This window comes from Gopherus flavomarginatus, chromosome 12, assembly GCF_025201925.1.
Source record: "Gopherus flavomarginatus isolate rGopFla2 chromosome 12, rGopFla2.mat.asm, whole genome shotgun sequence".
Classification (NCBI taxonomy): domain Eukaryota; kingdom Metazoa; phylum Chordata; order Testudines; family Testudinidae; genus Gopherus; species Gopherus flavomarginatus.
Genome location: NC_066628.1, coordinates 14093199 through 14106080, shown reverse-complemented (window position 1 = coordinate 14106080; position 12882 = coordinate 14093199). Strand labels below are relative to the sequence as shown.

At 54.0% G+C, this 12882-nt stretch overlaps 2 protein-coding genes across 2 annotated transcripts in view; both read left to right on the top strand.

Moving 5' to 3' along the window:
* The window catches only part of LOC127032786 (zinc finger protein 2-like), a 67900-nt gene extending 55053 nt beyond the window's left edge, over positions 1-12847 (top strand). The window contains exons 4-9 of the mRNA XM_050920376.1: positions 3206-3256; positions 3817-4497; positions 7773-7899; positions 8509-8625; positions 9359-9505; positions 10079-12847. Coding sequence (XP_050776333.1) covers positions 3233-3256; positions 3817-4497; positions 7773-7899; positions 8509-8625; positions 9359-9505; positions 10079-11163 — 2181 coding nt within the window. The 5' untranslated portion in view covers positions 3206-3232 and the 3' untranslated portion in view covers positions 11164-12847. The remainder of the gene's footprint in view (positions 1-3205; positions 3257-3816; positions 4498-7772; positions 7900-8508; positions 8626-9358; positions 9506-10078) is intronic.
* The window catches only part of LOC127032792 (zinc finger protein 883-like), an 87770-nt gene continuing 77097 nt past the window's right edge, over positions 2210-12882 (top strand). The window contains exon 1 of the mRNA XM_050920387.1: positions 2210-2332. The gene's annotated coding sequence lies outside the window, so the exon portion shown is untranslated. The remainder of the gene's footprint in view (positions 2333-12882) is intronic.

The window sequence follows — 12882 nt, the reverse complement described above, 5'->3', positions numbered from 1 at the left end:
CACCACAGTTATGGAATCCCATTGCAGCAAAGCCATCCACTATGACCTGCACATTTCCCAGAGTCACTATCCTTGACAGCAGCAGCTCAGTGATTGTGTTGGCTACTTGGATCACAGCAGCCCTCACAGTAGATTTACCCATTCCAAATTGATTCCTGACTGACCTATAGCTGTATGGTGTTGCAAGCTTCCAGAGGGCTATCGTCATTTGCTTCTCAGCTGTGAGGTCTGCTCTCACTTTGATATTCTTGCGCTTCAGGGCAGGGGAAAGCAAGTCACAAAGTTCCATGAAAGTGCCCTTAGACATGCAAAAGTTCTGCAGCCACTGGGAATCATCCCAGACCTGCAACACTATGTGATCCCACCAGTCTGTGCTTGTTTTCTGGGCCCAGAATCAGCGTTCCACTGCATGAACATGCCTTATTACTACCATGATGTCCAAATTGCCAGGGCCCGTGCTTTGAGAGAAATCTGTGTCCATGTCCCCATCACTATCATTATCGCACTGTCATCGCCTCCCTGCCTGCTTTTGCAGATTCTAGTGCGGTATATACTGCAGGATAATGCACAAGGTGTTTACAATGCTCACAACTGCAGTGGTGATCTGAGCAGGCTCCATGCTTGCCGTGGTATGGCGTCTGAAGGAGAGCAGGAAAGCAGAGTTGCAGCAGAATCGGTGGATGACGACGGATGCCACGAGAATAGATATTTATACAAAATGATGAGAGAACCTGTAAGGTGGATTAATGGCACCAGGAGAGCAGAGTTGCAGCAGAAGCGGTGGAGGACGACGGTTAGCACCGCACGCATTTCCCAAGGAAGAACACATGTACCCGGGAGCCCATGAAAGACAAAATGGAGAAATTTGCTATCGAGGCAATAGCAGCAGAGCAGAGTTGCAGCGGAAGCGGTGTATGATGATGGTTAGCAGACCTACTGCACTGTCTGCTGCCAGCAGCACCCAGGACATAATAGCGGCGATGTCGGTGGGCTGAGCAGGCTGCATGCTTGCTGTGGTATAGCGTCTGCACGGAAAAAAGGCGTGAAACAATTGTCTGCCATTGCTTTCACGGAGGGAAGGGAGACTGATGACATGTACCCAAAACCACCTGTGACAATGTTTTTGCCCCATCAGGCATTGGGAGCTCAACCCAGAATTCCAATGGGCAGCGGAGACTGCGGGAACTGTGGGATAGCTACCCACAGTGCACCACTCCGTAAGTCGATGCTAGCCAAGGTAGTGAGGATGCACTCCGACGACTTAATGCGCTTAGTGGGGACCTATGCAATCGACTGTATAAAATTGATTTCTAAAAATCGACTTCTATAACATCGACCTAATTTTGTAGTGTAGACATACCCTAAGAGCTTGTCTACATGAGTTATTCTGGAATAACTATTCCCAATTTAACTTCCTGTATGGATGTTCTGATTCTGGAATAAGAGTGCTTCATTCCAAATTACTTTAATCCACTTAAATAGCTAAATCCACAAGTATACAGCGGAAGTATTAATGAAGGTGGCTTTCCGGCCTCACAAGTGGGTTAAAGTAATTTGGAATAAAACTCTTTTATTCTGGAATATGAACATTCACACAGAGAATTGATCAGGTCCAGTTATTGAACTTTAAATTCATACCCTGCTTTAATCCAAATTAATTTCCCTGTGTAGACAAGCTGTATTATGAATTGACTAAAGATGTGAAAGGTAATACATTTTCATAAAGTAATACATTAAGCCCCTGTGTGGGCTACTCTCCCCCAGAAGTAAAGTGGCTGTAGTTCACTATTGCTTAATCTTGCAATACTGTTTTTCATTTATTTTTCCATAGGATGTCCATCACCTCATGGGATGTCCATCACCATAGTGTCTGGGTGCCTACTGGGGAACATGGTGGCATTCATACTGGAGTTGATCTGGGGTTAATCCAGGCCTTCAGTGCAGGTTTGCTGGTAAATGTTTTCTGAGCACAGAGCGCTACAAAAAGGTGTCAGACACGCTGGCTTGGGCTCTGATTCTGGTTCCTTTGCTTTGGAAGATTCTTTCTCTTTTCAGGGAAGAGAAAAGGAGTCTCTGGCCGGATCCCCCCCGCGGGAGGTTTCTGTCCGCACGGCTGGGGTGAGCAGGGGGGAGGTTCCCTTCGCTTTTCCCCACCAGAGGGCTCTGGGTATTGCTCAGGGAGGGGAAGCTCCTAGGGCTCTGCTCTCGCTGCTCAGCAGACCGGGGGTTGAGCTTCCTGGGTCAGATGCAGCCGCTGCGAGCTCCATTGTGAGCGGAGCGACCTGCGTTAACCCCGCTCTGCCCGCACCAGCCCCTGAGCCGGAGCCTGCAGGTGAGGGGCGAGACCCGGGGAAGGGCTGGGGCCGGGCAGGAAAGTGACTCTGCACCAACGGCCCCTCCTCGCCCCAGCTCTGCTCCCGGGGGGCGGGGCGGGGGTCTGCGAGTCCCAGAGCTGCTGCCCGCCCAGATCCCCGCCCCCGGCTCTACCCCCCTGAGCGCCTGCAGGAGCCGAGCCAGCTCCGGGGAGCGAACGGGTCGGGCCGGGCCAGGGACCGAGTCTCCCAGCCCGAGGGGAGGGATCAGGAGGGAGACAGGGGCAGAGACTGGCAGGGGCAGCAGGAGCGATCAGTGGGGGGAGGTTCCCGGCTTCCAGCCCTGCCCAGCCCCATTCCCTGCAGCACCCCGGGGCACATTGACTTTCCTGGGGAGAAGGGGCGGAGCAGGTAGAGGAAAAGCCAGTTCCTGCCTCTGCCTGGTCCCCGCGCTGCTGGGGGGATGCGCCGCCCTGGGGACAGTGTCGGGGGATCCCCCGAGCGGCTCCTTTGGTTCTGCTCCTCTCTGGGGTTTGGTTCAGGCTGTGGGTAGAAATGCGCTGACTCCTGGAGGGAGAGACCGGGTCTGTGTTGTAATAAAAGGGGCACAGAGTCAGGGGGACTCAGTTATTTTTTGTCTGGGTCCAGATTTCTTCCTCAAGGTCCAGACTCCAGAGAGAATCATATAAAAAAAATAGCAACAATAACGATCAATACATAAAAAAGATGTTGGGGTCCCCTTCAAAAGCGTCTGGCAGGCCGGGTCTGGCCAGCCATCCGTGTATTGACTGCCCCATGTCTAGGGCATCTGTCTGTAGGGAAGGAGCCAGGAGGGAATGGGGGCGTGAAATGGTGCCAAGGCCCTTTTGAAACCTCCCTTCTCGCCCTGACAGGCTGCAGGATATCGTCCTGGTTGAGAAATGGCTGCTGTGGAACCAGCTCAGGTAGGGGGGGTTCTGGAATGTATGGAGGGAGATGGGCAGAAAACACAGGGGGGTGAAGAAGATGGCAGTGAGCGGGCAGCAGAGGGTGACAGACCTGTGGCTGGGACTTGCGTGATCTGGAGCCTGGTTTATAGGAACAGGCCCACTGGGAAGAAAACTAGCAGGGGTGCCGTGGTATTCCCATCTTCCACCACCCCTCCCTCCCGACCAAGAATAGGTGCTGACTTTTATTTTTCCCGGTGAGTGCTCCTCCCGGGCTCCGCCCCCACCCAAGAGCCCCCCACACACACACACTCTGCCCACTCCTCAAGGCCCGGGCCTGCTGCTCTCTGCCCTAGCCCAAGCCCCTCACCCAGCCTCCAAAAAGCTAGTGGATGCTGAGCACCCACTATTTTTTTTCCATGGGTCAGCTATGCTTATGAGTCTTGCTATGAAGGCTACCACGCCCCCTGCCCCACCCCCCCAGACTGAATAAGGCAACAGCCCCATCAGCTCACCTGCAGTGACAGACTCGGTGGGGAGCTGGTCCAAGTTTTTCAACCCCAGCGTTTTCCCAGCAGGACCAGGCGCAATGGGCAATCGCCATGGCTGGGATGTGGGGTGAACCCCGTGCCCTGGGAGGACATTGTGGGATCCCAGTCCAGCATCCCAAGAAGGAGGAGAGCGAGGCTGAGGAGCAGAGCCCTGGCTGGTCCTTGTCCCCGCGGACGCCGTTCCAGTCCTGGCTGGGGTGCTCGGAGAGGGAAGATTCTCCATTGAGGACGGCGCAAACACCTCCCCGGTCTTGGGAAGGGGCAGACATTGCTGGCCTTGAGCAAACGATGCCGTCCCGTGACTTGCCTCACAGGGACGAGGATCCTTCGTTCCCCTGGGAGGCATCTGAGACCTGCGGCTCCATGGGGACAGGCCCCACCAGGGGCCGTGCCAAGGGCAAGGTGGCCGTTTCAGAGCAGGCCAGCGAGGAAGCCCATCGGTTGCAGTTCCGCTCAGGCGCTGCCCAGCCCGGAGAAGCTCCCTGGGAGATGCTAGCCCGGTTCAGCCGGGCTGCTCGGCTCTGGCTACAGCCCGGGGAGCGCACCAAGGAGCAAATTTTGGACGTCGTCGTGCGGGAGCAGTTCCTGGGGGCGCTGCGGGCAGATGTGCGGGCCTGGGTGATGGCGAGGAAGCCCCGCAGCTGTGAGGAGGCGGCTGCGCTGGCTGAAGCCTGCCTGGGGCAAGGGCAGTCGACCCAGCCTGCTCAGGTAGCTGATACAGCGCAAGGTGGGGAAATTGTGAGGGAGTGGAGCCAGACGTGGGGCTGAGAAGGGATGATGGGAGAGACAGATCTGATGGGAAATCAAAGGATAAAATGTCATCCCCTCCTCCCCCCCCCGATATGTTGTGGGGCAGGGGTGCTGGAATAGGGGGGAACCGGTGAGCCATCGCCCATCCACTTTTTGCCATGGGCCCCACCCCTGCCCTTCTTCCTCCCGAGGCCCTGCTCCCCAGCCAGGCTGGCAGCTGGAGCCCAGGGCAGGTGGAGGGTCTGCAGCCCCTCACAACTGCCTGCACGGCTCTTACCATGGCCAGGCTGCGGCTCTAAGGCCCCAACCGGAACTGAGTTGGGGTAAGAGCCATGTGTGCAGCTGTGGGGAACTGTAGGCCCTGCACCTTCCCTGGGTGGGGACATGGGCCAGGGCCTGCTCTTGAGCTTCCCCACCCCGGGCAGGTGGAGGGTCCGCAGCTCCTCAGAGCTGCCAGGGCTCCTCAGCTGATCTCCAGCTGCTGGCCTGGCTGGGAGATGGGGCCTTAGGGGAAGAAGTGAGGCCATGCAGGGCCCCACCTCTCCCTCCTGGCCTCCTCTCCCAACCATTCCTTCTGAACAAGGTCCCACAGATGAGAGGAAGGGTCTTCGTATGGAAACATCCCATCTGAGACCTGGGCTGGGCCAGCAATATCCTAGCCCAGTAAGTCTCACTGTGTGCCCTGTGTGAGGGGTCGTGGCAAGTGCATGCACGTTGTCAGCAGCAGTGCTATAGTTATTATTCACTTTGTGAATTGCTGTAGTCCCTAGGGACTCCTGCCGTATTGCGCTGGATAGGGTGTAAACCTAGAACCAAGAGACAGTTCCTGCCGCAAAATACTCAAAGTCTTAAAATGAGGCAACAGTTGCACAGAACAGCGTAATGGGGAGGTGATGGCGGCTAGCATAATAAGCAGCGTCGTGGCTTGGTGGAGTTTCACAGGCAGCGCCTCCCTACAGTCAGGGGCAGTATGGAGCACAGAGTGAAGGTGCTTGCTGGAAAAACATTGGCATGAGCAGCACGCCAAAGATAGACTCCTGTATTTTAAGGCCAGAAGGAACCATTAGGATCATCCTCTAGTCTTATCCCCTGGGTAACCCAGACTAGAGAATCCCACCCCAGGAGAGCTTCATAGAACCGAGCAGCTTGTGGTTCAACTAGAGCTCATCTTTTACAAAGAGATGTCTGCTCTGGAACACAGGAGCGGCCTTTCTGGGTCAGACCAAAGGTCCATCTAGTCCAGTATCCTGTCTTCCGACAGTGGCCCATGCCAGGTTTAAAGGTTTCAAGTGATGGTTTATTGCCCTCACTTCAATTTGTCCCTTATTTCCAGTTTTGTTGTGGTGTGAAATGAGCAAATAACCTGGGGAAAGCTGATGGAAGATTTTGTGTCAGGGTGTTGGGTCTTTTTCCAATGTGAAATGCCTTTTTTTGACAGACAGAAACATTTGTGAATATTTTTTTTCATTTTGGTCCTTTTTTTGTTTAAGAAAATTTTGGTTTAGTTTCACTGAGAAGCCTTCTCCCCCCACACACCTTGCCTTTTTATTACCTTGATCTTTTTTCCAGCGGGGGAAGGAGCTTTTAAAACTGACAGAAAAGTGGGGATTTTCCCACAGAAAGGAAACAGAATTTTTTTTTCAAAAAAACCCAACCCCCCAGAAAAAGGTTAAAAAGGAAAATGTCACAGAAAATGAAACATTTCCATTTCTTTTGATTTTTTTTTTCACCAAATAGACTTACCCTCTTCAAACCTTCTGTATAATAGTTACTGAACCAGTTGTCTTTAAAAGGAAACATGCTGGGTTTTCTAAATCTGTTTCCCTTTGGGCAAGTTCAGTTCTTCAGATCTAGATCTGAACTCCGCTGCTCGAGTCTCAAGCTACTGTAAAGCAGTGCTTCTCAACCAGAAGTACACGTACCCCTGAGGATACACAGAGGTCTTCTAGGGGGTTCCTCAACTCATCTAATATTTGCCTAGTTTTACATCAGGCTACATAAAAAGCACTAGCAAAGTCAGTACAAACTAAGATTTGATATCAACAATGACTTGTGTACAGAGCATCATAAACTATACACTGTAATGTAAGTGGAATATAAATATTGTAATTGGTTTATTTTATAATTAGATGGTAAAAATGAGAATGTCAGCAATTTATCCATAATAGTGGCTGTGACGCTTTTGTATTTTTGTGTCTGATTTTGTAAGCAAGTTGTTTTTAAGTGAGGTGAAACGTAGGAATACGCAGGACAAATCAGACTCCTGAAAGGGGCACAGTCATCTGCAAAGGTTGAGAGTCATTGCTGTAAAGCAAAGAACGTGGCTGTTCATTGTTATATTTCAGGCAGAGCTTGAGGGAGAGGGGGTGGCAAGATTCTTAAAAATAAACTAGCAAAACATGCATAAAACAGCACGACAGGGTGACATGGTCCCCGAGGGAATGGAAGGAACCAAAGAGAAATTAACCTTGTGGACTGAGTCAGATGCTGAAGGTTCAGGTTTCATTTGGCTGGGTGAGAATAAAGAGCAGGAGGGCTCCATCTCGCACCGTTGGAGCCTGCATTGGAGGAATTCCAGCTAAGGAGCTTCCATAGATTTGCTGGGTTGGTCCCTGTGAATGCAGTGAGAACCACCTCAGTTTCACATACTAACGAGTGACCCTCATCCTGGGACACTGAAGGTGCATTAGGTAGCAGAGGCATAGATGCCAACTCTGTGGGTGCTCCAGCACTTAAGCACCCATGGAAAAAAATAGGGGGTTCTCAGCACCTACCAGCCACAGCTGTTGGGCTGGCCGGGGTTGGCTGCCGATCAGCTGTTTAGCTGGGGCCCTGGGCTCAGGGGAGGATGGAGAGGAGCCAGCAGCAGCGGGCAGGGGGCCTTGGGGAAGGGGACTGAGAGGAGCGAGCAAAGGGCAGGTGGGGCAGTTGTGGGAGGGGGCAGGAAGAGGCAGAGTGAGGGGCCTTGGGCGGAGCACTCACTGGGAAAAATAAAATTCAGCGCCTATGAGCAGAGGAAACAGCCAGAGGCCCAAATGATGCGTGGGGAGATGTTAGACCTAGCAGTGAGTGCGCCATTGAGCAGCACTTGGGAGCAGTAGGGATGAGATTGCAACCTGCGGATTATGGGTATTATAAGGCTTACTGAAAGTACACAGGAAACTAGAACAGTCTGGGGCAGGTGAGATTGTGGCTGGGGAACAGGTCCTGAGTGGGGACTGTGGTTGTTTCAGGGGGCGGTGACCTTCGAGGAGGTGGCTGTGTATTTCACGGAGGAGGAGTGGGCTGTGCTGGACCCCGGTCAGAGAGTCCTCTACAGGGACGTCATGCAGGAGAATTACGAGAGCGTGACCTCGCTGGGTAAGGGATTCCTTGTTCCCTTGGGTATTAGACGTTTCTCTCCACAAATATCAGGTTCAGTGCTTAACCCTTCAGAGTAACACTTCACTATTTATTACTCTCACTCTTCGACTTACCTCCCCCATTGTTTGGGTGGAAAAGGACAGGTGGGAGAAAGTAGAACTCTGGCAGAAGATGGCAATTCCACACAATTTCTAAACTGAAGATTTTTTTTTTTATTTCTGTTCTTCCTCCCAAAAAAGACTTACCAATTCAAAATATTTTCTAAAAATGGAATTGAAAGCTAAACTGTTTTGCAAATGAAATAATTTTCAACCAAATCTCATTTTCTGAAAAGAAGTCTTTTGTGTTGAAAGTTTCATTCCCCGCTACAGCTCAGTATCTGGCCTAAGTGGTTTGATATTAGTGCTGTGCCTGGGTCACCTGCTGTGTGCAGATGGAGCATCTTCTCATGTCCGGCTCTTCCGAAGGATCTCCCATGTCCATCTTCTGATGCCACGTCCCCACAGCATAGGGGAGGGGCCAGGCTATGTCATGGAACTTTCTTTGTAACAAACATTCCACAAACCATTCATTCACCCGTATCCCACCATGTTTTTCCCCTCTCAGCAGGATTTCTCATTCCCAAACCCGACATGATCTCCCGGCTGGAGCGAGGGGAAGAGCCATGGGTCTCAGATCCCCAGGGCTCCGAGGAAAGGGGGAGCCTGAGCAGTGCCTGCATAGGTGAGGAATTGATTAAACTAACACACCCCACCAGCCAGTGAAAGGAACAGCTGGGAGTCCTCCGAACGCCTCGTGTGCTCCCCCAGTTCTGCCTCATCCCACACAGGTCACGATTGTCCCCAGTACAAGTCAGACCCTCATGGCAGATGTCACTCCAGGCTTCCAACCCACCCTGACAGTAGCTCGCACCCAACTGTCCTCCCTTGCCCTTGAGTGTTTAGATGGGTGTGAAGGCAGGATGGGACTCATCGTCTCTGTCCTCTGGGGAAGGGATTGTGCCGATTTGGTTCCTGATTTCACAAGCTCATTGATGGCTTCATTCCACAAAATGTGCTTTGCTGACCCATAACACCCTTGAACTGCTGCATTGGATGATATCCCCAATTCCTTCCCATCCCTTACTGCGCTGAATCCCACTGGTCCCAGTGATTATCGCAGGGCCCCTCTCCGTCAGTAAGAAGTCGATCCAAGGTGGACTTTCCACTTTCTAGGACATGAAGTTGGTTTCCATACACTACAGGAACCGCTTTGCTGATGAGTATCTGGCTCTCTGTGTTTCCAGCAGAGAGGTTTCCACCTGTAGCAGAATGTGCGGAGATTTTGAGCAGCTGGGGAGCTGGCCCTGGGATTTTACTGCTTTAAAATGAACTGGGATTAAAAATCATGGAACGCTGTTTGTAAGAAATATTCCACGAATTCCCCTCATTTCACTCACTCTCTTTCCCTTGCACAGGATTTCCAGTTTCCAAGCCTTTTGTGATTTCCCCGTTGAAAGGGGAGGGTGAGCCATGGGTCCCCTATCTGCATGACTCTGAGGAGAAGATGAGCCCACAGAGCACCTGTGCAGGTGAGGAACCCGCTCTACTGACACATACCATCAGTAAGGAAAGGAAACAGCTGGCCTGCTGAGCTCCCCTTAGCCGGGTTCCACCTCCTCCCTCCCAGAGCAGGGTTATCCTCAGCTGTCATGGCAACCATCAGCATGGCTTCCCACCCATTCCTGACTGACACCTGGCAGTAGCTTCCTTCGCCTGAATGCCCATACATAGGCGCTGAACTCCATGGGTGCTAAGCACCCACTGGCAGGCCCTGCCAATCAGCTCCTCCCCTCAGCTGTTCAGGGCAGGCAGAAGGCACTGGGGGGGAGGAGCAAGGACAGGGTGGGCTCAGGGAAGGGGGTGAGACCTGGCATGGTGCAACCTGCTCCCCCGCCAATTAGAAAGTCAGCGCCTCTGTGCCCACCCCTTCCTGACAGCTGGCAGTAGCTTCCTTTGCCCGTAAGTCTTCAGATGGGGTGGAGGCAGAATTGGTCCCCTCCTCTCTGTCCTCTGGGGAAAAGTTTGGGCAGGATCTTAATTATTTTTTCCATCTCCCCAGCTGTTACTGTGGTTTGTTTTCCCCCTACACATTCCCTTCTCTGAGGTTTCCTGTCTGAATTCTCTCTCTGTCCCAGCAGGTGAGGGTCTAGCCTGTGAAAATGCTCAGGACCAGGGTCCCCAGCAAGTGGAGCCGCGCAGGACGCCGTCCGCGAAATCCAAAGGGAACGCTTCCTGGATGGCAACGCAGGGGGAGCCACACCTGACGTCATCAATGAAATGCGAAGGGGGTCGTGAGCAGGAGGACATATGTGCGAGCTGGGGTGGATTGGAAGGGCAGGAGGGAGCCCAGCCCACTTCCCCCGGGGGAGGCAGCATGGGCCACAGATACATCCAGGTCCTGCTGAGCCTCCAGCCGGAGCAGCAGCAGCAGCAGCCGTGCCCCGAGTGTGGGAAGATCTTCGTTGACAGCGCTCACCTCCTGCGCCACCAGCGGCTGCACGCCCTGGAGAAACCCTTCCCCTGCCCCGACTGCTGGCGGGGCTTTCTGCGGCGCTGCGACCTATCTGTCCACCGGCGCTCCCACACCGGGGAGATCCCCTTCCCCTGCCCTGACTGCGGGGAGGGGTTCCTGCGCCGCTGCGACTTGGCCGCCCACCGCAAGAGCCACATGGGGGAGTGGCCCCACCAGTGCCCCAAGTGCGGACGGCGCTTCCGCAAGCGCTCCGTCCTGGTCAACCACCAGCGCACCCACCTGCAAGACGATCGCTACAAGTGCCCTGACTGCGGCCAGGGCTTCAAGTGGCCCAGCCAGCTGGAAATGCACCGGTACAGCCACATGGAGGAGAAACGGCACACCTGCTTCAAGTGCGGGGAAAGCTTCAGCCAGCGCTCCCACCTCCTGGCCCACCAGGGCAGCCACCTCGGAGACGCCCCTTACCACTGCTCCGACTGTGGGAAGGGCTTTGCCCAGCACCCCGACCTCATCCTCCACCGGCGGAGTCACACTGGTGACCGGCCCTTCCACTGCCCGCAGTGCGGCATCGGCTTTGGCCGCAGCTCAGACCTCAGGAACCATCAGAGCGTCCACGCGGGCCAGCAGCCCTACAAGTGCCCCCTGTGCGGGAAAGGCTTCCAGGAGAGGGCGCACCTGGCCGCCCATCAGAAAAGCCACGGCGGGGAGGATTTCTACCTCGGCCTTGCCGCAGTTTGGATGGGGTGAGCGCTGGCCAGCATCCGGCTCACCGGTCAGGAGCCAGCAGCAGCCAGTCCTGACCTGACAGTGATGCTCTGGCTCTGCCTGGCCTAGCAATTTCCAGGCGAAGCCTTGATTGGCACAGCTGCCCGCTGAGCTGCCACTGGGGAAGGGATTGTCAGCGAGCCGCCTTGTGCCCAGAAGGCCACTGCTGTTTGTATTAGAGTACCATCTACGCCCCACCGTGCATCAAATAAAATTCCTGCCAGAAAGTATGTACCAGCAGTACCCATGCTACTAGATTGGTCCAGGAAGCCCTTGTCTCTATGGTTTAACTTTGCCATGCTAACTGTTCAGCCTGTCAGCACTCATGGTGGGGGGCAGCCTCAGCTTGAGGGGCTTGATTTATTTTTGAGAGTTTCAACTCTAAGGGCTTCCTCATTTTTGAGCCAGGTAAAAGTTTCACCAAGATGGTGTAATACCTGCAGGCTGTGGAGCAGGGACTTGAAATTTGGTGGGGGTGGGTCACCCTCATGTCTGGACCCGGCTTTTCCCACCCCTATAAAAAAAAAATCCACCCGAATCTGCCACCGCTATAAGCTGCCAAACAGCTCGCACGTGCTCAGTAGAAGGGACTTGAAGAGTTTTGCAGCTAAATGCTGATAAGATTCTGTCTGCACTGAGCATGTGCCAGCCTCACAGCTCTTACACGCCAACCAGATCTCCCCCCTAAGGGCACACGCTCAGAGCAGGATGGTCTGTGTCTGCTCCCTGCAGGAGGAGTGCCCAGCTAAGTTCCCTCTAAGCTGCATGGCCACACAGCAGCCTCTTAAGTGCCGCAAAATGGAGAGATGCTTCTCCCCTAGCCCGGGCCTGCCGCAGCCAGGGGAGAGGTGCCTCTCCCCCCACAGCCCATGTGCTGCTGCAGGGAGAGAGAGCTGGGGAGAGTCCTCTCTCCCTGCTGTAGCCCTGGGACAGCCTGCACCTCAAACCCCTCATCTCCCCACACTCCAGCCCTGAGTCCCCTCCCACACTCTGAACCCCTTGGCCCCACCCCGCTGCACATAAATTCATTCCACGCATGTGTGGGAAAAATTAGAAGGAACACTGGTGCCCACTATTATATGGCACCCACAGGCACTCGCTTGCTCCCCACTCAGTCACGTGGCTCAGTTTATGCCCCCGACACAGTCTTGAAAAGATATTCCCTTTGCTGCAGCCTTGTCTGCCCCCCGTGGCCACTGCCCCGCTAGTGGTCACACCAGTGCCAGCACTTGCCCGTGCACCTTCTGAGTCTAGGGTGGGCGCAAGCAATGCTATGCTACGCCGAACCTCATCAGTGCTAGGAGTGTGCACCAGCGCAGCTACACCCCATCGCAGACAAGGCCTCGGCCAGGTATGGAAACTTACTCTGCTTACCTGGCATTGAGACGGGCGGCCAGAGGAGCTATCGTGTTATGCACTCAGGAAGGCACCAGATGGGGAAAGCTGGGTTCTAGCGCCCTCAGTGCCCTTAAACCAGTCACGAAAGCAGCTCAGCCCAGGTTACAGCAGGACAGAGCTGCAGTCCCTCCAAGGGGACGTAGCAGTGTTCAGCCCAAGCACTGTGAATATCCATTAGTGCTGTCATTAACCACATAAATGGATTAGCCGTCACACTCAGCGCACCCCTACTGCCCTCACCTGCTGCAGTGGATGAGGGAGGCTCCTGTTTGGGGCAGCTTAGTTGCCTGCATAAGGCTGTAT